General features: G+C 41.1%; 1 protein-coding gene and 1 pseudogene across 4 annotated transcripts in view; both read right to left on the bottom strand.

The window, feature by feature from the left end:
• The window catches only part of ANKS1A (ankyrin repeat and sterile alpha motif domain containing 1A), a 169401-nt gene that overhangs the window by 128286 nt on the left and 15086 nt on the right, over positions 1–26029 (bottom strand). For 3 of the 4 annotated variants that reach the window (XM_089681201.1, XM_089681203.1, XM_089681202.1), the window contains exons 2-5: positions 25006–25086; positions 22695–22851; positions 10309–10362; positions 5598–5894 (exon numbers count right to left, since the gene is read on the bottom strand). In XM_089681201.1, coding sequence (XP_089537327.1) covers positions 5598–5894; positions 10309–10362; positions 22695–22851; positions 25006–25086 — 589 coding nt within the window. The remainder of the gene's footprint in view (positions 1–5597; positions 5895–10308; positions 10363–22694; positions 22852–25005; positions 25087–26029) is intronic. The other variant, XM_089681205.1, reaches the window with a different exon arrangement.
• Positions 1323–5574, bottom strand: LOC149459443 (zinc finger protein 862-like; annotated as a pseudogene).

The following is a 26029-nucleotide window of genomic DNA, read 5'->3' as shown; positions in this document are numbered from 1 at the left end:
TCCCTCAAGAGTTAGTTCTGGCCAGCTCAGTGGATTGCTTCAAAAAAGACCTGAATTCTTTCTTAGATACACAGAATATAACTGGATACTAACATTTATAGGTAAAGTTGATCCAGGGAATATCAGATTGCCTCTCGGAGGATCAAGAAGGAATTTTTTTTCCAAGCAGGTGCAAACTGGATCGTGCTTTGCTGAGGTTTTTTTTGCCTTCCTCTGGATCAACTGTGGGTATAGGATTGTAACTTTTTTTTTTTTTCTATTGTTAAACTGGATGGACTAATTATGTAACCATAGTGAAATACAGATAAAACTGGAAGACGTTCAATTGGACGAAACGCATAGGGCATAGGCAAACAGTGATGTCATCATGTCTGTTCAGGCATCTGTGATATGTTCTAATCTTTTAACAATTGTGTGAGTTTTGTAATAAATGCATTTTAACTGTACTTCATTATGGGATTTCCTTGCTTTTCCCTTGGTTTAACTTTGTGGTACTTTTTATATGAGGCACATCCAGTGATTGTTCGGGGCATACTTCTGCAGAGATTTAAAGCACAATCAGCTGTGAGGGAGTGAACGCTGGGATCATTCCTCCATCCATATAGGCGGGATCTGTCAAATAAAAGCGCTGCCAGTCCTCTTGCGATGTGGGATCTGATTGTCTGGTAAGCTGCTGCATGACTTATAAGGTGTGAAGAGATTTCATTTAATTCCTGTTGTTCTGCAGTGCTATGCCAAATTGCGCTAGTATGCACCGCATACTACCACATTATGAGGGACTGACTTATCTTTCAAATGGGACCCTCCAGTGCTGCAATGTCACTGTTCCTGGCACTTCCATCTTCATCCAGTCTTCCTTCCAGGTTCGTGCTCTCCAGCCGTTTAAATGACCAGGCTGTGGCGATGTGCACAGGAGTAACTATCATGGTATGGTGTTCTCTGTTCACTGCTATAAGCAATCATTTTCTACAGATGGCATCAATTCATGTGCCCTTGTGCACTATTGTGATAGCTGTGGCTACAATTATCACATGGAACAGGTCTGCGGTGATTGGCCCCTGCACCATGTGATCACGGTGACCAATCACAGAGATCACAATGAGTGGCTATAAATGAAAGCAATTGTGTATTACTGACGTGATCACCGTGATTGGTTACAGTGATCACATGGTCCCGGGACCAGCCTGGTACAACGATCTGTCTCCACCAGACACAGATCACACCACTGCATGGCGCTTAGGGAGTGCACAAAGAGCTGTCAGAAGACATCACATGACGTCCACTGAGGATTACAAAAGCAGTTAAAAAAAACCCCACTTGCCTCAGGAGTGCATTTTGAGTTTATTCATATTGAGGATATAAATATAAAAAAAAAAAAAAAAAAAATACACTTCGTCATATATGCTCATTTATCTGAAATATATTATGGATATAGGAGGAGAGGAAAGTATTCGGTCCATTTTTTTCTAAACTAACAAAGCTTTATTTTCAAAGACAAAAATAGATTGTAAATTTACACAAAGACTATAAACAAAATCTCTCATACTGTTTTGGCACATCTTTGAGTGATTTTAAAGAAGAAATTGTGTTTTTCACATGTAACTCAATTGTGCTTAAGAAAAGCTCTTCCCTTTGAAATAAAAGGGAGAGGTTCTTAATAATTTCTAGGTAGCCAAGCAGAAAATGGAGTATGTGAACAAATCCGTTTTTTTTCAACAAACGTGCAACTGCATTTGCACTGTCTTTTTCTGCAGCAACACTTTCAAGGTGGACTGTCACACATTTCCAGTCTTTGACAAGGGCAGAGAGAGCACCAACATTGCTTGACACTCATCTTACTTTATGCGAGTACTGAAATTTCTGGATTTTTTTCATGAAAACATTTAGCTACCTGCTACAGCTGTCACATTCTCTTGGGTGCATTCTGGTAAAATTGGTACAGCTTCTTTAAAACAGTGTAGAGGTCATCAATGCATTTTCCCTCTTTTGCAGAGCTTAATCCACCTAAATTTAATCTGTGCGCAACACAGTGAATGCCAATTACATGGCTGAGATTTTGACATACTTTCTGTACCAATCCATTTTCAGCTCCAATCATGCTTGCAGCACCATCAGTACCAATTCCAATCAGCTTGCTTGAAGAAAGCCAGTCTAAAAGACTGTGTCTTGAGGTCTTTAGTGATGGTTTTTAAGTACCCATCTGCAGCAGCCATTTCAAGAGGTAGGACTGATAGAAATACATAATTGATCCTATTGTTCTTGACATATCTGATGTACAATATTAACTATTCTATTCCTCCTCTGTCAGTCAATCCATCTAGCATCAAACTAACATATTTGCCTCCTTTAGCTCGCAGATTAGTTCTTTCTGGATTACAGTTGCAATATTTGAGATTAATTCCTTGTATCATTTGCATACTCCTCTCTCACAGCAACCCCTAGTTTCCCTGTCAGCTCTAACAAACCTTCAAAGTCTGTATATGGGTTGTTTATTTGCAAAGGCCACATTAAATAAAACTTTCATGTGCTTGAACATCCCATTATCCATTTTCTTAATGCTTGCAGCCAATGGCATCGCTTCTGGAGCCAACAGGGCATGTTTGGCCTTTACACATTTTTCGTGCTGGAGAGACTTTTCATATTTTTTGAAGGTCTCCAGTTTAAATGGTCCTTTCACAATCTTAGATGTGTGGCCAGCAATGCCAGGGAAAGAGGCACAAATCTCACATATGGCTATACCTGTGTTAAGGTCATATTTCAGCCATGCGAATTCCTTGCTTAACCTCCCTAGCAGTCTGATTATGTCCATATTTCTGTGCTCAAAGCGGTACATTTTTTTGCATGTATTTTTTTTTATTGTAGGCCTGTAATTTTTAGGAATAACTCACTGAAATCTGTCCGAACAAGAGTCTAGTAAACATCCCAGGTAGGATAAAACTTGAACCACGAAATCATAGCTTATAATTTAATAAATAATCATAAAAAATAATAATATAATAAATTTAATTCAATAATATAATCAAACCAAAAACACTGAAATTTTAAATATAGAGCCCAGTTCGCACATCACTGAGCAAAGTCGCAAAATTGTTTTCAGTGTCTGATGACGAATTTCCCCACAAATCATTATCACTCAATTCTACAAGTGGTTCTGATTTACTAATCGCTGATCTCTAGCTGGTCTAAAACCGCTTTTAACCTAAAGGGACGCTTTTTGGATGCCATGGACTTTTCTAAGTTTTCAGGCAGAAAGAACAGTCAAAATGCAGATAGGGCACAGGACAAAGCACTAGGGACAAAATGTATGTGAAATGGTTTGAAACAGTAATGTTATACTATGTGATTTTAGTGAATGTCACTTTTTGTCATTTTCAAATTTCCCGCCGTTCTGTCCCTGTACGTCCCGACGCTCGCAGGGGATGGAACCCAGATGACAGATGCCAGCATCCGCCAGATTACATTGCCGGGGACACTGCAGGAGGGACATCGCGGGAGCGCAGGACAAGGTAAGTGATCGAGGGATCCTGGAGCAGTGCCGCATGGTAAGCCCGAGTGTAGCTCAGGGTTACCGCTTTTGGTACTGAAACTTTACCCCGAGCTACACTTGGGAATACCGCCAGGGAGGTTAAACTTCCTTCTTCCATCGTTTTGAGGATTACTTGTTGAAGGTGACTCCTCTGCTGGTTGTTCTTCTCTCATGCAGTTTGATTCTGCAGAAGCATGTTGCACTACACTTTCCAAACAAGAAATCTTTGCAAAGAAATTTGTCATCTGCAGTTACTTTGCATCTTCTGGTGTCACAGTTTTTGCGGAACGTTTTTTTTTTTTTTTAAATTGCCAAACAAAGACGTTTGTGTTTTAATGGCATGGTCTCCAAAAAATGCTGTTTTACATTTTTATATATTTTTTTCTTTAAAAGCATAGCACCCCTTCTCTTACGTAGTCCTGATGTCTATTTTTACAGATGCACTACACAGGTTTACACACAATTATGCCTCTCAGCTTTTGCCTATTAACTGGCAATTGCGTGATCATGCAACACTGTATGCAAATTAAATGTATGTCTTTTTTTTCTTATAAAAAAAACAGATTTATTTTGGTGGCATTTAACCACCACAGTTTATGTGCTATAAATGAAAAAGACTGAAAATTTTGAAAAATAAACAATTTTTACTTTTTGCTATAAAACATCAAATAACAAAAAAAAATGTTTTTTCATAAATTATGCCAAAATGTATTCTGCCACATCTCTTTGGTAAGAGAAAAAAAAATCCCAATAAAAGTATATTAAATCGGTTTGTGTGAAAGTTATAGAGTCTACAAAATATGATATATATAATGGAAATGTAATGGACTGCGATAGTGTAATGGACTGCGATAGTGTGGCGGGCAACCTGACACTGAGTGGGAACTAACTGCCACTGGCATCTCCAGTGCCACTAATAGATCAAGGATAATATTATGCACTGTCACTGTATTAAGACATTGGGTAGGAAAGGGTTAGCATTTGGGGAGATCAAAGGGTTAACTGTGTGCCTAGTAATGTGTAAAGTGTTTACAGTGTGGTGCTTTTACTAAGGGATGTGATGGTTTTTATATCCTGGGAGACAAAAAATGGCACATCCCTGCTGTTTATCAACCCAAAGTTCTCTCCTGTAATTCATTCCCCAGATAGGCAGATCCTGGCCATAAATTATTTGCTGGGACCCACTGATTGGCATGTGTTGGAGCTGAAAGTGCCAGATCGCTGATTGCTCGCAGCAGGGCTAAATTTAAAACAAAAAAACAAAAACAATCCTGCCTGGGTGATATAATTAGTGCATCCCTTTGAGAGGAATGGCAGATACAGCATTTCCAACTCCCAGCCACAAATCAAATGCAGTGGAAGGAATGTGGACCGTCCCCAGAAAGACACAGGCCCAAGGCAGAAAGGCAGCATCACAGCCTGTGTCACCTGGCCACCATATGCATCGATAGGCAGAGGCTCACTAGGGAGAGGCAGTGCAGTAAGGTGAGGGTGATGGGATATTCAGTGACAATGCAACTCATTTCACCCTGGGCTGTGTGGCTGTGGCAGAACAGGGAGAAACTAAAGACAATGCACCTGTGTTTCCCTGTTTGTGGTGGAGAGAGGGGTGTGAAATAGGAACAGCAATTAGATTCAGCTGCTCCAAATGTACTTACCGCCAATAATGAAAGGGCTCCTTCAACCTCAACCCAACTGTCACATTGGGAAGGGGTTGTCTTAGGTGGGCGAGCAATGAACAGTCGACGGAATCTGTCCACACCATCAGTCACAGCCCCACCCACCAGAGAAGGGAGCAGATTCCCATGTAAGCCTTGTAAGGGAATTGCCCACAACCAAGAGAGCGAACAATGCACCTTGCTTCAGTAGTTGACAAAGCCATGGCGGCCTCAATTACCGGCTTTATCCGTTCACCCGCGAGGGGCACATGGGGAGGCTGAATCCACACAGGACCACTGCCGCAGTGTGGCCCAGGAGCCAAAATGCTAATTCTAGTCACCATGGCAAGCTGGGCTTTGTCAGTCTCTGAGTTAATGAATCTGCAAAAAAGAAAATGTTACTTAGTCAATACCTGGTAATTGATATCCATAGCAGCGTCCAGCAAAACACGGACAACTGCCCGATGCCCATTACGAGCAGCCAGATGGAGAGGTGTGTGCTTGCGCGTGTGGCAGCTCAACAAATTAGGATGTGCATTGAGAAGAAGTTTCACTACTTCTAAGCGTCCATACAGAGCTGCTAAGTCAAGCGGAGTTTCCATCTTGTTGTTGCGCATTGTAGGGTCTGTCAGCTCTTCCAACAAAACACGAACCACTTCAGTGTGCCCATACTGGGCTGCACAGTGCAGAGCCGTTTCATTATCATTGTTCTGTGGAACAGAAAAGGTAGTATATGTTCTTTAAGTACAGCAAAATTGTGCACAACAAAACATTTAAAGTTGTTTAGAATACCACCACCTGCTTACTATATAAAAGTAACTTTCACCCAGTATAGAGGAACACCAGGAATATTATACAATGCAGAAATTCTTTAGAGAAGTTTCTTTAGATCATGCAAAGCATTAATTAGACGGGGGTATCAGCATTTTAACTGTCTACAGTCATAATAGTTCTCTGTACTGTCTACCCTCACCGAAAGAAAGGATTTTTACCAAATGAGTGCATACATTTGCACAAGATATTTCTAAAATGAAAATAAGTCTTTCAAGTGACAAAAATAAGCAGGTCCAATTAAAGGAAAAGAGAACACAGAATGTCATGTACATATATCATGATTTCTTATCTTTGGAGGTCTCACTGTGAAATAGGTGACCGCATGCAGAAATTAAAAGGAAAAATCACCGAGGGCTACACTTCCCCACAGATACTTCAGGTGGTCAGCTCTTTCATGTATTTTCCAATTACTCTTGCAGATTTCATAGTAAAAAAGGGACGCCTTGCTGGACAGTAAGGTCAGCCAGTAAACGTGCCAAAACTGGCATGCAGACTTTGCTCCTAGAGTTCTCAAGCTGCTGTAAAAGCCTTTTATAACCAGTCTAATGTAAACTGATGCTCTAAAGGCCTGACTTCAGGATGCACTAAAATGAACCCAAGCAATGATGTCAAGTATCATTAATGGTGTAATCTTACAACTACTTCTATAGCTTTTCTGAATTAGGTATAACACTATGCCACTATGCATTTTACCAAGGAAAAACAAACCCCTACAATCTAGGTCAGCGATATAATATGCCCCTTTCTGCTAATGTTCAGATTGTTTGCTCAAATGCGCTTGTTAAACTTCCAGCTTTACTGTATCAGTCACGTTTCTACCATTAGAAACATTGCATCCCCGGGCAGACCTGTAACACTCTGGAAGGTGAAACTCCCAGAGCAGTAAACAATGCCAACTATAATCTGACCTCAAGTTCTGTGCAGGTGAGACGAGGGGGGGGGGGTGGGGATATTTGAATGTGTCTACAAACTGAACATTACATATTTCTAAGGGTTTGTGTGGGGGAGGGATAAAAATAATGGCAAGCGTCAGACTGAGCTGGAAAAGCATTTTATTATTAAAGCAAGTTGGTCTAAATGCTGATCAGCCAAAGGAAGTCATGCATTTTATTAACAGATTTCCTTTGACTGGCTGAAGTGCAAATTACATCACAATTTCTATCTCAGCCAATAAGAAGCACCCTTGTATTCGTTCATAAAAATACAAGGCTTCCCATATATGGCTGAATAGTGGGACATAGGGAATACTTTGATCTCTCTTACACACATTCTAGTATGCATTTAACATGAAAAACATTAATTGGAGAAAAAAACAACATATTACAGTTTTTCCCATGATGAAGAAATTGACCATGAAGCATTTTTCACTATGGGTACAGCCCTGGTAGCATTTGAAAAATGTTACAAGGGTCTGTATTGTCAGCAGCAGTCAATCAAATTGATCCTGTCATTTTAAAACCTGCAAGGGAAAAAGTAAAGTTGGAACACATGTAGTTCTTCTTTCAAAGCCTTTGGCAGGTAAGGACAATTGCTAGCTAGCCAAAAAACATGGAATATTTTCTCCATATTAGATTCTTCCAAGGTTAATGCAAAGAATTAGGCATTGCATCCTTGTTAAACTTTAAAGGGTTAGCTTACCTTAAAAAAAAAAAAAAAACGTTTTTTTTCTTGAAAGCCTGCAAAGCATTGCACCCTTTATCAGTGGACTGTGGGTGCAATGACATAGCTCTCTGCCCAGACAGACAGTTTGTGAACTGTAGGCAGTTGTAATGTACTGATCAGCATTGATACAAGTCCATCTGCCGCAGTGGAAGATGGGCCTTGTAGTTTTACCATTCACAGATTCTGTAAATGAATGATGCAGCTATTTGGGTTGAGCCCCTCACAGCTGTGCCGATTTTAAATTGTGACAGTGGGCGCAAAGAGAGGATCCCCTACCTGCTGTATAGTAACATTACCTGAAATAAGGAGAACTTATCCTTTATTCATATCCAGAGTAGGATTACTAGCTTGCAGATATGGAGAGCACATAAAGTTCACCAGGATACTAGAAAAGGACATTTTCAGTTTGTTTCAGTCTGTAGCTGTTGTATTTTCTAAGTTGGGATAAGGACATGCAATGCCAAGTATCTCAAAATTGTACACCAATAACAAATATATTTACCTGAAACATAATTGCTTTGAAGACTTGATATTTGCTAAAACATCTTGCTAGCTTAGTAGGGCACTAAACACAACCCAATTTCACCACAACTAAACATAGTAACATATTTTAAGACTTAAGCTAAAACTGACATTACTGACAACGTAATAAACCAGCATAATTTTTTATTTTTTTTGGGGGGGGGGGGGGGGGGACTTCTGACAGTTGCTGAGTAACACAAATTGTTAGTAGCATGCACAGTAAAAAACTACTGCACAAGTAGAAAACAGTGTTAGAAAAAAATGTATATATTATATATACACACACACACACACACACACACACTGCCAAAAATATTGGCACCCCTACATTTCTGTCTGATAATGCAGCACTTCACTCAGAAAATTGTTGCATTTACAAATGCTTAGGCATTCTCATGTTTATTTCTTTTGTTTGTATTGATATGACACAGAAAAGTGGAGAAACAAAAAGGCCAAATTTGACACATTCCATGCAAAACCCCAAAAATGTATTGGACAAAATTATTGGCACCCTTAATTTAGTAATTGGTAGCACACCCCTTGGAAAAAATAACTGAAACCAATTGCTTTCTGTAAGCCCTCAGTTTCTTACACCTCTCTACTGGAATTTTGGACCACTCTTCTTTCACCAACTCCACAGGTTCTCTATGGGATTGAGATCTGGACTCATTGCTGGCCAGTTCAGTACTCTCCATCGCTTTGACTGAAACCATTTCTGGGTGCTTTTTGACGTGTGCTTTGGGTCACTGTTCTGCTCTAAGACCCATAACCTCTGACAGGGACCCAACTTTCTGACACTGGGCCCTACATTGCACCCCAGAATTCTTTGGTAATCTTCAGATTTCATAAAGCCATGCGCACACGGTCAAGACATCCAGTGCCTGAAGCAGCAAAGCAACCCCAAAACAATCAGTGAACCTCCACCATGATTGACTGTATTCTTTTCTTTAAAGGCCTTATTGCTTTTTCTGATAACAGTAGAATGATGGGCTTTACCAAAAAACTGTAATTTTGTTTAGTCTGTCCACAGCACATTCTCCCAAAATGATTTTGGCTTCCACAGATAAGTTTTGACGAACTCCAATCTGGCATTTTTATATTTCTGTGACAGCAGTGGGGACCCACCTGGGTCTCCTACCATAGCGTCCCTTTTCAGTCAGATTGTGAATATAGTACGAACTGATACAGTTGGACCCTATGCCTGAAGGTAAGCTTGAATTTGTCTGGAAGTTGATTGCAGTTCTTTAACCACCATTCGAACAATCCTTTGATGCAATCTTAGATCAATTTTTCTCTTTTGTCCACATGCAGGGAGAGTAGCTACAGTGCCATGGGCTGTAAACTTCTTGACAATGTTGCGCACAGTAGATATAGGAACATTAAGATTTCTGAAGATGAACTTGTAACCTTGAGATTGTCCATGCATTTCCACAATTTTTGTTTTCAAATCCTCAGACAATTCTTTGCTGCTCTTTCTTTTCGCTATGCTCCATGTGGCACACAGACACACAACAGAAAGGCTGGACTAATTTTTACCATTTTAACTGGTTGCAGGTGTTATTTCTATATTGTCAATACCTGTTAATTGATACAGGTGAGTTTAATTACAAATTACAGGAGCATTACAAACTTGGAATGCAATTATTTCTTACAATTTTGAGAAGGTGCCAATAATTTTGTCCAGGCCATTTTTGGGGTTTTGTATGGAATGTGTCAAATTTGGCCTTTTGTTTCTCCACTTTTTTTGTGTCATACCAATACAAACAAAAAAAGTAAACATCAGAATGCCTAATCAATTTTCTGGATGAAGTGGTGCATTATCTGACAGAAATGCAGGGGTGTCAATATTCTTGGCTATGACTGTGTACATTTATATATACACACACACTTAAAAAAAAAACACCAAAAAAGAACAGTAAACATTTGATTTTATAGATACTGAAAAGAAAAACAAATTGTCACCTAACAAAGCACACCAGACACAGCAGCAAGAAAACTACTGCCTGTGAAAGATAACAGGTCTTTATCAAGCACCTATGCCACAAAAACATGACATGAGCAGAACAGGGATATTATTGCAGCTTGGCAGAAAAGGGGTTTACACACCTTGGCATTCACATAAGGATGGAAAGGACCATACTTTTTCACTTCTGGGACATTCTAAAAACAAAAAAACAAGAAAAAAAAAAAAAAAAAAACACGAGGGAAAAGGCAAAACAAACAAGGACAGAATGAAATAAACCAATAAAAGATAGGTGAGCTGAAACAGTTTTAGAAATGAAATAAAAAGCAAATAAATCCTAACAAATTAAAAAAGCAAAAAACACAAGCACAAATATAATTTGGATATAAAACAAAAATGATGCTTTTAACCAAAATGTTTAATTTCCATTACAGTGGGTTTTAGCACCCATTTTTTTATTCCTCACACTGGAAGCATTCTGCTCCTCCTTTCCTAAAAATGGAAGTAGGCAAGTGGACCTAGGAATTCCCAGTCCTCAAAAGAAACTGCATTAGTGGTGCCAACTGTGGGCAACTGAATAAAAACATAAGACATAAAGCTTAACCCACATAAAAAAGGAGATCGGTGTTATTAACTATGAGACTGCATTACATCTCCATGGACCCAATTAAAAATCAGGGTCCATATTCTGGTGCGTTAACTTTGTGAACTGAGCCATTAATATCTCATCTTACACTGAGTTTAAAGTGTGTCCATGCTTACAAAAAAAAAAGAAAAAGCACCTGTAAAATTGTAAGCATACATGTAGGTCAACAACAGCATTTACTGTCTGCCACATTCTTACAGGCAAATGCGGGTGAAACTATTCAGTCCACTGGCCATAAAGAGAGAAGTCACAACAAGAAAACATTAAGGGTCGTTCACACTATAGCAAAGAGCTGCAATTTTCTGCATAAGAAAACCACAATTCTCTGCAAGGCCACACAGATAAGAATGCTTTTTCTATGTGCACTGTTCACACTTTCCCGCAGCTGTCACCTGTGATGTAGACCGATGCAGAAATCTGCAACAATGCTGCAGTTTTCTGCACTGCTCCACAAGTAGAGTGTGCCACAATGCACAGACAACACCCATAGCAGAGGGAATCTGACAAACGGGGGTGATCGTTGTGGCAAGCAGGTTAGCAATTGCAAGCACCGATCTCCTTGTATGGCTCTCCATGAAGCTTCTGAAAGCCGCTTCTCCTCCTCTCCATCCCACTGCTTTCATGGTGAGCCATACAGGGAGGTTGTTCTTGCAATTGCCCCCCCCACCACACCAATCATCCATGACTGTCTAATCCCCCCCACCAAGGTTCTCCCTTGGTCCCCCTCACTCCCACATCGCCGCCTCCCTGCTGGGATTCCTCAGCATGGAGGGTGGAGAGGGAGCCAGTAAATATGTCATTTGATCGTCAGAGTCAGTATACTATGCTTCGTTTTGTGAAAGAACAAGAGCTTCTGTCTCTTCTTCATTCATCTGCAGTGCAGCTGAAGCTACAGAGAAAGGGACTGGGAAATGTTTCCTTAGTCTCTTTCCCTGTCTCAAAATTGAGACATTGGAGACGAAATTGTAAAAAAAAAAATACAAAAAATTACATTGGGAAAAAAAAAAAAAAAAACTACTGACACCATAAACTACCCCCACCTCTTCCCCCTAAAGCATTGTGAAACAATGCAAAAAAAAAAATTAAATTAAAAAAAACTGTACACAAAACTACCTACACCATCCACTGCTCCCCCAAAAACATTGTGAGAAAAAAAAATGAGGGTTCTCTTGCACACAGTGTGAATGAGCGGTTTTACTTTGCACGAGTGTGAACCAGCCCTAAAGGATAAGTTCATCTTTTCGGGCAGAATTTCAGTTTTGATAATAAATAGTGTTTTCCAATGTACTTTCTGTCTAATGTTCTTATCGCTCACTTGCCTCATTCACGGAAGCTTTCAAGTTTCACATTTCAACATAGCTGATGATAGATCTAATGAAGATTGTACAGGCAGTTTGCATAGTGTATAGTGAGCTTTACAAACTTCCAGGGACACACTTTTACTGTTTTCAATACTACAGCTCTTCTCCACATGGATTGTATGTGCGTACAGGAGTGATCTACGGGAGGGGGAGGGCAAGTACAGGGTGTGTATTAATGAGGTCACTGAACTCCTTCGGGTGTTTTAACAGTTTTCCACCTAAAACGTATTTTCTAGCTAGGTGTAAACAGAAGCGGAATTTGAATTTCTACTAGATCTTTATTGGGTCTGACACTTTAAAAATTGAGTTCTCACTAGCTGGGCCATAACACACAAAAGGTTCTGAGCTAGACTTCCTGGTCCCTCTCTTAAGGATTTGTGGTACCTTATGGGCAGCATCCCCCAGTAACCTCCCCATAGGACTTATAACCTCAGGAGTCATGTGATGTAACGTGTAGAGTGGGCCAATGTGGTCAAGCGGCTAAACAAGAAGTTTACGAGCCGCCATCTTGGAAATTTCTGAACACATTAAAAAACCTTGTTATAATGTATTTTCACTGTGGTGTCCCAGCAGGACACTTTTAAATGTGAGTGCATTCTTTTTTTAACAAATCACGCTAATAAATCTTCAAGAACTACCTCTTTTAGAGCATGGATGCTGGATGGAGAGTGATGCTCAACAGGTCTCTTCAGAATTCCCCATAGGTGTTCGATTGGGTTAAGATCAGGAGACAAACTTGGCCACTGAATCAATTTCACCCTGTTCTTCTTCAGAAATGCAACAATGGCCTTAGATGTGTGTTTTGGATCATTGTCATGTTGGAAAAGTGCATAATGACCAAAGGGCAAGGAATGATGGTAGCATCTTCTCTTTCAATATACAGCAGTACATCTGTGAATTCATGAGTCCATCAATGAAATGCAGCTCCCTGACACCAGCAGGAATCATGCAGCCTCACAGAAGGACACAACTACCACGTTTCACTGTAGACACCATGCATTTTTCTTTGTACTCCTCACCTTTGCGATGCCATACAATTTTGAAGCCATCGGTTCCAAAAACAGTAGTCTTCTTTTTCAGCATAGGCCCTGGCAAATTCTAGGTGGGCTTTTTTATGCATGGGCTTTAGGAGAGGCTTCCTCCGTGGATGACACCCATGCATGCCATTCTTCTACAGTGTACTCCGTATTGTGTCAGGGGAAACAATCGCCCCAGTTTGGCTACTTCTGTAGCTAACTGCAGTGAACTTGCATGGTGATTTTCTTTAATCCTTCTCATCAGAAGATGCTCTTGTCGAGGTGTTAACTTCCGTGGATGGCCTGGACCTCTCTGTGAAATGGTTATAGTTCCATCTTTGTTAAATTTTTTGCTACAGTATTCTGACTAAGTAAAGTTTGCTGATCTTCTTGTAGCCTTCAGCTTTCTTGTGTACAAAAAATTATTTTCTTTCTCAGCCCTTGTGACATTTCTCTTCCATGTGGTGCCATTGATGACAGTATGAAATGGGAAGGGGTTTTGTTAAGTATGCGGTTTTATAATCAACTGTCTGCTGGACACCTGTTTAATGAATAGCTGAATTCTTGTTAATTAGGATTTTGTTGTCTAAAATTTAGCTGTGCTCCTAATACTTTCATTAGGGTGTATTCATGTTTGCAACAAAAAAAAAAAAAGGCATGAATACACAGTACTTTTTTCTTTTTTGATTGGCCTTGTCTATATTATACTGAAACTCAGTCATTCCAGTAACACAGTGTACCAGGTCTACAAGTTGGCCAGTTTCCAGCTATTTGTTGCTGTACTGTTGTCCAAACCTTGACAACATGCCTATTGTTGGGAAATACGTCAAGTCACGTCAGAACTCGTTATATCATGATTTTTGCTCTACTCACAGTCTGCACAGTAACTGGATGAGGTCAGTCTGACAAGTACCCAAGCAAAAGGTAGAGAAAATACAAAAGGATGCCAGTTACATGTTTTGAAAGAAATTACAGAAAATCCCTCTGGCAACTCCAGTACTTACAATACTGAAGCTAGAAATGCATCCTCACAGCCTGTTTTTTTTGTTTATATATAATCTGGTGGTGAACTCATATGGAGTATCTACCACACACTTTAGAATTCTGTTGTGCCTTCACAGACAAATGTCAGTGCTGTTGGAAACAGGTACATGAATGTGGAGCAAGTAACGGCATTTGCCACACTGAGGCCAGAGTATGCATACACACACTCCATCATCTGGCTAGCTGAGCTCTTTTCCTGCCCCTACAGTTGTCACAAAGACAGTGCTGTGACTGAGGAATTTTGTAGTTGAGTGGATGTTGCCCGATAGGAATTCCTAGCGCCTGGGGACACCAATTCCCCATTAGGACTGTTCACCTGGCAGCCGGCAAATTCAATAGCCAATAGACAGCCTACTACTGACTATGGAATCTGCCACTGCCTGCTGTCAATCAGAAAGAAAGAGCAGACCTGAAGGGGAACTGGTCCCTCAGCTTCCCTATCAGGCTCCACCCACAGTTAGCATCATTGGTTGCTATGAGCCTGTGGACTGTGAAGCTGACAGTATCCTTGACGACCAATGACACGTAAGGAGGCGTTATTAAGAAATACCTGAATCTGTTGAATATTTCAGAAAAGCTATCAAAACTGGTGGCAGGGCTTCTTTGATTTGGGCGCAAAATTTTTTAAAGACCAATACCAGTGGAAAAGTGGAGCAAATGTTTTACTGAAATCCCCCAGTGGATTTAAAGGAAGTAAATATACAACATGGAGCTTATGAACAGCTGTGCTTAAGAAAAAAGACGAGATGCAAGTTGTAAGCAAAGGGACAATGAGTAATCATAAAAACCACCACACACTGCCTAATACTTGCAATGATATGCATGTTTAAAGGCAGGCCATACATTCGCCAAATTTCTTTCCTTCAACCATGTGATGAAGGAAAGAAAACACAGCACAGCACAGTCCGTGCTGAGGGGGGAATCCCTCCCACAGACCTATTGTCTCACAGTGGAAGGTTTCCCAGCTGTCTGAATAAAATAATCACCGTTTCAGCTATAGCTGTCGGCAGTGATTGAATGAAAAAAACCCAATGGGGATCAATAGATCAACTTCAATACAACCAGCCTGCTCATACATGGATTGAAATTCGATCAATTCCTGCCAAACTAGCCGAATATTGATCCATCCATGGCCGACTTAAGAGTCACTTTCAAACAATGGATGAGGAACGGGCCATAAATTGTTTCCGGAGAAGATAATAAGTGCTTCCAGCAACAGTGCAAAACAATACAGGGATGTTCTAACCTGCTGAAAAATCTACATGTGATCTTCACCCACCGGCTGCAGGAAAATTATGGCTGATCTAAGTTGTGCAGCACTGTTGTATTAAAATGGCCTGAAATCTCAATTAATACTCTCAGTAGGACTGTGTCTTAATCTATGGCCAGCCAAATGCATGAAATTTACTACAGGGATGTGCAAATCATATCACCCGATGCCCAAGACATACAGTTCCAGGCACTTGGCAGGTGGGTTTTTTTTTTTTCTTTTTTTTACATTTAGGCCTACTGCACGCATTTGACTCCAATGCAAAAACATCTGCCCTAGACTCCAATCACATCTGTGCATTCAAAAATGTATCCACAATCGCGTGTAAACCAGGGCAGCTGCTCTTTTTTGGGCAACAAGCTTCACACTATGCAATTTGCCGTGATTCCGGCGTAGCAAATTTAACAAAAATCGTGGCAAAAGGAGAATAACCCGACATGTTTCGATCATTCCGTTTTTTGATCTTCAGGGGACATGTATGCAGGAAGAATTTTAAAAAATTAAATGGACATTATGGTATCCAGGATGAGACCGCATATTCCAATGCCTCAACGACATGGACCATCGAGAAGGGTGGTCAAATATCCATCCAATGGCTGACAGCAACTGGGGAACCTCAAATCACCCTCAGTATTCCTCATATTGAAAATATGGTTGGTGAGCACAAAGAACTAAGGTTGGTTGGCTTTCTACTCTGAGGGTGGTTTGTTGTGCGATCTTGTCGATTTGCCAAAGAACCTGGGCACAACTTCTGTCTACTGGGATTTGTAATATTTCTATTGCTCTACAGCTCAAATAATTGCTTTAAATCTGTGGTTCTGGCAGATCTGTGACGTTTTTACCATAATAGCAATAAGCACCTTAGTACTTTATGCAGTCTCATCCTGGATACCATTATTTTACAGTTGCTCTGATTAACATCTGTTTAATTTTTAAAAATTCTTCCTGCATACATGCTCCCTGAAGATGATCAAGAAATGGAATGATCGAAGCACGTCGGGGTAGTCTCCATTTTTTTTAAGAGTGTTTTTATGCTGTGAAGGAAGTACTTTGCAGCATTGTCAGAGTCAATGTTTCTTAAAACTATGTATCTATTATAGGTATGTACATGGAATAAAGCATGTATCTTTTTAAAGAAGTCTTTATGAGTATGAGTATATGTATTATGGTTGCTGCATTAAAGTCACATATAGGGGGGTCCTTCGTGTATCACATCTTAAAATTCCCAGCTGCTCCCCATTTCCCAAAGTAGAAAAGACCTACCTTCCCCTTGGGCAAAACAAAGATAACCTCCCAGAGGGGCCAAGGCATGGGCGGAACTACCAGGGTCACAATGATCGCACTTGTGACTGGGCCTTGGAGTTCCGCCATCATGGGAGGACGGCTCCCAGAGGGCTGGACCAAGTTCGGGTACTGGCCTTTGCTCCTGTCAGCTCATGGATCTCCTTTGCAAGCAATCAATTTCTAGCCAGTAGTGACACCGGGAAAGGACAAAAACCCTAGAGCTGCAGCCGCTCCACCTCGCAGCTCCGCCCCTCAACTCCTGCTTCCAGCCTCCCACGCTTCCCAGCTTGCAGATGCTCCTGAATCCTACAGTTAAGGCAGAGGGACTTTCTGATCTAATGGAGGTCTGGGGGGGGCACACTGATATAAGGGGACTGTGAGCTAACAGGGGGGTCTCTAAAGGGGGTTGCCGACTGCTGTTCAAATGTTTGGCGAAACCCCCCTTTACAGACCTCCCCATTAGATCAGTCTCCCTATATCAGCAGACCTCTTAGAGACTTCCCATTATATTGGAGTCAACTTATATCAGTGCCTCCCATCCTTACAGACCCCCATTAGATCAGAGTCCTTTTATATTAGCATCCTCCTTAGAGACCACTCCCTCATATTAGATTACTCTTTATTAGCAACTCCCCTTAGAGACTCCCTCATTAGAGATCAATGGCTGGTCTCGGGATGGGGGCGTTGCTAATATAAGGACTCAAATACAAATAAATAAATAGCTCAGTAAGTAAACTCACTGTTCGCCGCTGCTAGCAAGGATATGTGTTCTCAAACTTAAACACTGAAAAAAATGCAGTGCAACCTCCACCTATAATTCATATGTGAAAAAATAATTGTGAATGATGGTGGAAACCCCCAAGGGTAATCCAAATATTAATAAACTCCATAAAGTCCTTTTAAGTTGGATATTAGCACACTACATTTTGAAATGGATTGGAAGTTTCCACCACCATTAATATTAGTCTTATGTATATTAAGACTGCACAGTATAGAGGTTTAAATAAGATTGGAGGGTATTAATACTTGGATTACTCTTGGGGGTTTCCACCATTATTCACAATTATTTTTTCACATTAATTATAGGGAAAGATTGCACTGTATTTTTTTACATGTTCAGTTTTTTTGGTCTCTAAGAGAAGCACTGATATAAGGGGACTGTGTACTAATAGCAGGGCTGTAAGGGGGTCACTTATATAAGGGGACTCTGATCTAAGGGGGGCACTGATATAAGGAGGACTCTGATCAAACTGGGGGGGGGGGGGCAGTGATAAAGGAGACTCTGAACTAATGGGAGTCTCCTGTATTATGAAGTGGGGGGGGGGGACACTGATAAGTTGCAGGAATTTACTCTTACTTCCTATTTTGGCTTGGGACAGGAAGTGAAGGCAAATCTCCCCAATGGCATTCAGATGGCAAAAAATAAACTGGGGAGTTATAACTTTCCATTACTGCAAAATGAAAAATAAATGTTTTCTGTATGAGTTGCCACGCATTCGGAAACATGCAGATATAACTGCAGCCTAATTGTTATTGACACCCCGTTAGCAGATGTGTGTTTTGCTGCATGACAAAATGTGCTATAAAAAGCACACTGAATACCAAGTGGCACTCCAAGACTGAAAACATTCTAGTACTATTTTGGGGCACATGTCGCACGTGATGCAGCCCGTTTAGGTGAATGGCACAAAAAAACGTGAGCAGGAACGTGCATTTCCACTACACACAGGTGTAAATTGAATGTGCTGGGGAGGAAGTTTTTAGGTAGCAAGGAAGACCAGGGAGGAGAAATGAGGGTTAAAATTAAAAAAACAAAAAAAAACACTGCTACATCAAAGTCGCATAGGATAGATAGCTGTGGTTCACACTAGCACGGCATGAATCAATCATGCCCAGTATCAGCACAGCTACCTTTCAGAGCAGGCTGTATATATTATAGAAAGGGGTTTCCTCTTAAGTAAAGCTGTAATCTGTAGCACGGACTCTAATCTGTAGGTTTGAATGGGAGGGATTAAATACTATTTAGGATGTATTCAATCCCACCCACCAACAGAGCTGTGAGGGAAATGACATAATTTACAAAGTCTGAAAGACTACAAAGGGGAGTGTACAGACTCTGGGCACTGTAGGATGTGGCTGTGGAAGGAACAGTCGATTAACAGGACACAAAGCAACAACTATACCCAGAACATCAGGTAATCTGCAGACAACAGAGCAACATGGTACAGAGGTATGATCTATGCTGGGAATGATCATTTCATTCAGTTCTAGTGAAAAGAAAGTTGGAATTCAGCTTTAAATTTATGTCTAATGCCATCTGTTTTCACAGTCGATATTCGTAGACACCCTTTTTCTTGTGTGCATCTAGCTTTATTGAACTGCAGTGACTGAATGAAGATAGCCTTGGATGAGGACCATACATTTATAGATAGTCATCGATTTGAGGTGACAGATAATTTCTCCCCCAAACTAATGGTATAATTTTGGACTTTCCCAGTTCAATGTTGGGACCTATTGAGATGAATAGGGAATGCATTGTGAATAGCAGTGGATTAAGTAAACAATGGACAGCAGGGAAAAGTTGGTTCTTGAGGTGCAAAGAGTGCATACACAGTTGTTCACTACAAGTTCTGGCCAAATTACTACATTTCAATTACAAAATCTACTAATAGGTAAACAACTCCTGCAGGAAACCCCACATTATAAACAACATATTTGTAAATGTTGCTTCACATTATATTTTATTTCACTAACTTTAAAACATAGGAACAAAGCAAAGATTTGTGGCATGTGCAAAAGTTTAGGCACTCTTCCAAAAGTAATACAAAGTACTGTAATAATGACATCTGTTAACTGCGGAAACTAAAATCTTTGACGCTCCAAACTTTCTGCTGTTACTATGGGCTAATCTAAGCAACTGAAAGAGAATCTGAAAATTAAGCCAAACGTGGGCCATAAAAAGATTGCAAATTGATTCCGGCGTACAATTTTCACTGTCCATAATGGCTTCACGAAATGGCAGTTAGGTGAAATGGTGGAAATTAAAGTGATAAAGCAGCTTTGTTTTTTTCTTTACAAAATAACGAACATCATAGTCACCTGCTCTGTGCAATGGTTTTGCACACAGCAGCCCTTATCCTCTCCTTCTCGGGTCCCCTGCCAGCAGTCCTGACTCTTCCCCCTTGACCAGTGCCCCCAATAGCAAGCTGCTTGCTATTGGGGCACAGGTGCATATTCGCTTCCTGCTCTGCCCTGCTCTATGTGCCCATAGGACACAGCTGTGGCTCAGCCCCGTTCTCTCATTGGCTCACTGGCTGTGACTGACAGCAGTGGGAGCCAAAGGCTACCAATGCTGTCTCAGCCAATGAGGAGAGGGAGACCCAGGACAGCTGAAGCTCTTGTTTGCGTAGCTGGATCGAGAGGGGACTCAGGTGAGTATTAGGGGTAGCTGTGGGGGGGGGGGGGGGGGGGGAGACAGTGCACAGAAGGCTATATGCGGATTGGATGCAGTTTGAATATTACACGTAAAATTACATTGCTTCCTATGATGACTGTTCACATAAGTCTTGTGCACTGGCAGTGCAAATTCAGTTCAAATTGAACAAGCATGCTGTCCAATTTCTGAGCAGTCAGTCTGGTTCAGGCACAGATTACAGGCTATTGTCTTCTATGGGAACAGTTTCTAAACAGCACATGTGTGAACAAGATAAAATCGTGACCTGAACCTGTCCTGAACCTGATGTAAACCTGACCTAAATGGCTGAACAACTACTGTGCAGATTAGCTGTGAATCTAAACTTCAATCCACACCGCACATGTGTGAATCAGCAATTGTGCACAGAATGCATGAAGGTATTTTTTTAAAGCACTTTAAGGCAAAAATTTCACAAAGTGATTGTATGCTAGCCAGAAAGGCAAATGCATACTATCATTTGACCCAAAGCACATGCAGGAAGAACTAACACGTTGTACCATTCCATGGTGCAGGGTTGCTTGCACAAACAAGATCAGCACTGAAAAGTCATCAGGAGGAACATCAACATCTGAGGTATGCAAGCAAAATCTATACAAACAAGATGCCTTTTGTGAAAAAGTGCAGTGCATAAGGGAGATGGGATCCTTAATGTTAATGTTGGAACATGTCATACCCATATTTAGGGTGAAGCATGTAATGTTCAACCCATATTCCGGGTGGAACATGTAACATGTTCCAGCTCCTGCCCCCTCTCCCTCTGATCCCCCCTCCCTGTGAGAGCAGATGGGACATCCTCTACCCACACCCGCTGTTATTTTTTAAAAACAGTGCAGCAATGCGGGACTGCACCCATACAGCCAGGTCATTCATTCACAGATTCCTGTAAATAAATAAATCGCAAGTACCACACACCACCACAGTGGTTTCAATGGCCTGTGGGAGGCACTGATGAGCACTTTGGTAGTCCACTAACATGTCCTCTGGCATTTAACAGAAAGCTCATAGAGGTATAGGCTGAAAGCCAAAAGGATATGTCTGCAGGACATAGCCTTAAAAACAGAAGGGTATGGTTGGCTGCAGGGAAGAGTGACAGAGTGGATGGCAGTCCGGAGAAGTGGGCGTTCCTAGGCAAGCTGCATTTACAGTACAGACGGGCTCTATCTGACTTGCGGATGCTCGTAATGCACACTATGCTCACAGTGTGCAGTGGAATCAGAGTAAAAAATTTCAGTACAGTAGAGAAGCATGTAAAACAGTGCAAGACTGAAGATATGGCTCGAGTTCAGTTTTAAATACATGTAAAATCCGATTTTTTTTTCATGTTTGATAAGATGGGGGAGGGTTTTAACTATTGACAGTTTTCTTTCTTTTTTTTTTTTTTGCCATGTGTGTCTTTTTAGGAAGATTTCACTTCATGTACTGCCAACAGGAAATAAAAGCATATCTTCACAATGTGAGGGAAATCCCTTCCTAGAGTTGTTACAAGAACTCACGCTCTTTCATTTGTGATGACATTCGTGATAAGGACAGAGTAAATCCTCCTAATGGGACACAGACAGCAATAAAAACCTGAAAGTGGTTCTAATCCCTCCCTCACCCCCTCTAACATTGCATTTCGTTATACCTAAGTATACTGAATAAATCAGAAAAGATTGTGACTGACAAATATGAACATGCTTACACCACTGAATACATTTTCATTGGGACAGGAAAACAAATAGTTAGGGATGCACAGAAATTTTGGCTACTGAAACATAGCTCTATCGACATTTTGTCAATTGGAAAAGTTTAGCCGATAGAGGTGGAGATACAGGGGACTGTGTGAGGGGGGGAGCGGCGGAGAAAGGCAGGAGAGGAGCAGTGTATACAGTGACTGGCTGTCACTATGTCAGTGCCGGTTTTTAAATGCAATCACCACGTTTTTTTTTTACTTCACTATAGCTCAGAGAATCAGCTGTCACTTTCCCTGAGCTAAAAGAAACAGTTTCTTTTTAGTTTCTTTCCCGAGCTAAAAGAAACAAAAAGTTTCCTTTAGCTCCGAGGAAAGCGACTGCTCATTCTCTGAGCTATGGTGAATAAAAAAAAAAAAGCCGGCAGTTGCATTTAAAAACCGACACTGACATCTAGTGATAGCCAGTGAGGGAGCCTCTTTGTATACACTGCTCCTCTCCTGCCCCCTCCTTGCACACACTGCCCCCCTCCCCCCTACAAAGATGGCCTGTCACTCATATGCTATCAGATAGGGGACTATGTGATAGCAAAAAAGTAAAAAAAATAAAAAATTAAAAAAAAGCCTCCCCACATACGCAGACATTTCGGTTTTCGGCCACATGCATTCTGAAATTTCGGTATCAGTTTCGGCACCAGAATTTTCATTTCCGTGCACCACTACAAATAGTGGTATTAAAGGAGGAGGATGACATTTAAGCTTACTTGTTCATTGACTTTTGCATGGGAAGGTCCGTGATGAATGAGAAGTCGTACAATTTGAGCATCTCCCTTCCACGCTGCTAGATGCAGGGGAAAGCAACCTTTACAGTCTGCAATGTTTGTCACAGCCTCATTCCTCAAAAGGACTTCCACAACATCCCTGTCGGAATAAAGAAGACACAGCATTAGAAAATGTACAATATGCAAATATACATAAGCTCATATCAAGCTAGTACTTACCATTGAGATATAGACTGCACATCTCACTAACTTTGCAACAATACAACCTACTTGCTGAGTTCCTTCAAAAACTGTGTGCAAGTGTACCACTTAGAGCAGGGGTAGGCAACCTTAAAAAGAGGTGTAGATCTACTTGAACAACATAGGAAAAGTCAAAGATCACCAGGCACAGTGTCAGCCAGTGTCCCTTCCTCACACCTGATTTAAACCTCTACTTGCCATACTACAGTGTCACAATCGTGTGCATTGCACGGCAATCATTGATTTAAAATCAGGTGGTGAGGAGGCAACATATCGCATCCTTACCACCTGTCAAAAACACTCGGATTGCTTTGCAGAGCAGCAGTGCCTGCACACTTGTGAATGAGCCCTTAGTTGCATCTGGAAGCAGCACCCTTAGGGCTCGTTTACATGTAAAGTTCGGGTGTGGTAAAACCCTGCAGTTGAGTCATGGTTTTACTGCCCCCAATCCCTACTCCCTTTAGCTGCTGAGGCATCAGCCAAAGGTGTACACATGTTGCAGCAGGAATTACGCTCCCCGTTGCTTTTAGTGGGTGCTACCGTCTGTCAATCGAGACCCATTCAAGTAAATGGGGCCACTCTGCAAGTGCCTCGCAACCGCATGCTTCTGCGGGGTCTAAGCGGTTAAAGCTGGTGGTAAGAAAGCAACACCTCCACCTTAACCACTTTGCTGTTGGTTGCAGGGCACTTGCAGAGCAGCCTTATTCACTTGAATGGGTCATACTTGGCATGTGCTATACCCACCAAAAATTGCAGGGCGTAAGAGCAGCACTACAGAGGAGACATCAACTTATGTGGCACTACTACAGCTCTAACTTTACAAGTAGTCCCTCTGCATCGCACTCTGTTTGATGCTCTGGCATGGCGAGCCAGCAAGCCCTGACCATCATCTACCAGTCACCTGGCCGAGATCTACTGGTTGCTGACCCCCGACCTAGAAGAACAAACGCTATTTTGAAGGCAAAGGGTGGTCACACCAAATATTGATTTGGATTTCTCTTTTACTTTTTTTGGACTCATTTTGTTAATAAAAAATAAACCATTAACACTTATTTTTGAAAGTTTTCTTACATTTACAGCATTTTTTTCACACATGCCTAAAACATTTGCACAGTACTGTATTTGTTATATAAATATAAAAGTATCAGTCCAATCGGACTATGGGCTGCTTCACACTGATCTGCTGTGCTTTGGCCGCAGAGCAGTGAACTTGTGGATTTCATGCGGGTTAGCTGCACTTTCCAATAGACTTCTACTATGTCCTGTGGTTATGGTTCATTTTCTGAAAGCACACCCAAACCACAGGACATAATACAAGTCTATTAGCACAGCTAACCCGCACATAAACTCAAGAATGCTTCACTGCACCTGTGCTGCAGGCAAAAAGCAGCAAGGCAGTGTGAAAGCCACCTCTAACTAATGTGCAACCATCTTTAAGGGCCGATTTACACCATGCCCGCAAATGAATTGCACAGGAATGCGCTACGCCTTCTTGTGCGATTCACATGCGGTTCTGTGTGGTGCAATTTACTTTTCATTTCATTTTGAACAGGGTAAAAAATCACACCGCACCAAAAGTAGTATGCACTATTTTTTTAAAAATGCACTGACACCAGATTGCATGGGACAAGAGACACATGCAATCCGGTGTGAGTAAATGCACTGCATTTGGGGCATTGTTAAAATTTTGACACCTGCTGCAGTTTGCAAATGCAGTGCTTTTTACATCGCACAGAAACGCAAAGCATGCATTACAGTGCAGGCATGGTGTGAATTGGCACTAAGGACAAGTCAATTGATGACAATCGCTCAATTTGCTGCTTTGTTATGAGCCAACACACTGTTAGAACGAACATCTGATCATCCAGGTTGGAAAGCCTGCCCCAAACACTGTCATTTCCCTGCTTATAAGCTTACCACCCAGAAAAGCTACAAGGATAATACTTAAAGCTCCTAATCGTCTCAAAACTCTTGAGCTAAGGTTTCCTTTTAAATTCTAGCACTTCCATTATATGAGATTTGTAATTATAATGTGGAAATTTCCAGCACTTACTTGTGTCCATTAAGAGAGGCGTGATGTAAAGGGGTGTATCCTGAGCTATCAACACAATTCACATTGGGGCCCCGCCAGATACTGTAGAAATACAATTAGAAACACTTACATGATTAATTCATACATTTTGGTAACAAACCTAACTGTATTAGAATCAGAGGTGTGATCTAATACTTTTGCACTTGTCAAAGCTGCTAAATGCATGGTATTTTAATAGTATGTTAAGAAAAAAAGTTGTCACCAAGCCAATGATAGAGGAAAAAATAGTATTCTACATGTCAGTGCACAATTTTATTGTGGGATTTTGTTCTTGTGCAAAAAAAATAAATAAATAAAAAAACAGACTTGCTATTTTTTTTTGCTTTATGAAACTGCAAACCTTTGCATGTACAGTATGTCTTGTTAGAACTGTGCATCAATATACCATATGTATTTTCTCAAATTGGTTTGAAAAAAAAAAAAAAAAAGCTATATTTGCAAAAATATAAATACTATAAACTGAAAGTTGACCAATTGGCAGTGTGAATGAAGCAGTGAGCATGCTTCACCTAGATATCTGCCCAGACATTTGCCAACTAAAAGGCATGTATACAGTCAAAATATACAAGTGAGAACAAGTTATTGTGGAAGCTCAAACAGGTGCAGGTTCCAAATATTCCACAAGTAAAAAGTTGAAATAAACAAAAAAATATAGTGGATTTGCAGTGGCTATTGAAGCACTGCATTAAAAGGAGAAGTATGGCCAAAGCTTGTATGCCTGTTACTTTTCTTATGGATCACAGAAGTGCAGTTTGTTCTGCACTCCTGTGACCCATTTTCAGCCGACAGCAGGCTAAAATCCGCTGTCAGCTGACGTCATTCAGCCAGTCCAGGCTGGGGAAAGATCCTGACTTTAAAGTTGGGATCCACCCAGATGTCTGGACCGGCACCTGGCTCAGCTTCTCAGCGGCCCACTGAGAGCATGAGCCAGCAGCTCCCTCTCCTTCACAGTCCAGCGCTCCAGGGAGTGCTGGTGGGGGCAGAG

Source organism: Staurois parvus, unplaced genomic scaffold (genome assembly GCF_062004578.1).
Source record: "Staurois parvus isolate SC_StPar_1 unplaced genomic scaffold, SC_StPar_1.0 ptg000261l, whole genome shotgun sequence".
Classification (NCBI taxonomy): Eukaryota; Metazoa; Chordata; class Amphibia; order Anura; family Ranidae; genus Staurois; species Staurois parvus.
The sequence above is the reverse complement of the archived record's forward strand: the minus strand, read 5'-3'. Positions and strand labels throughout refer to the sequence as shown.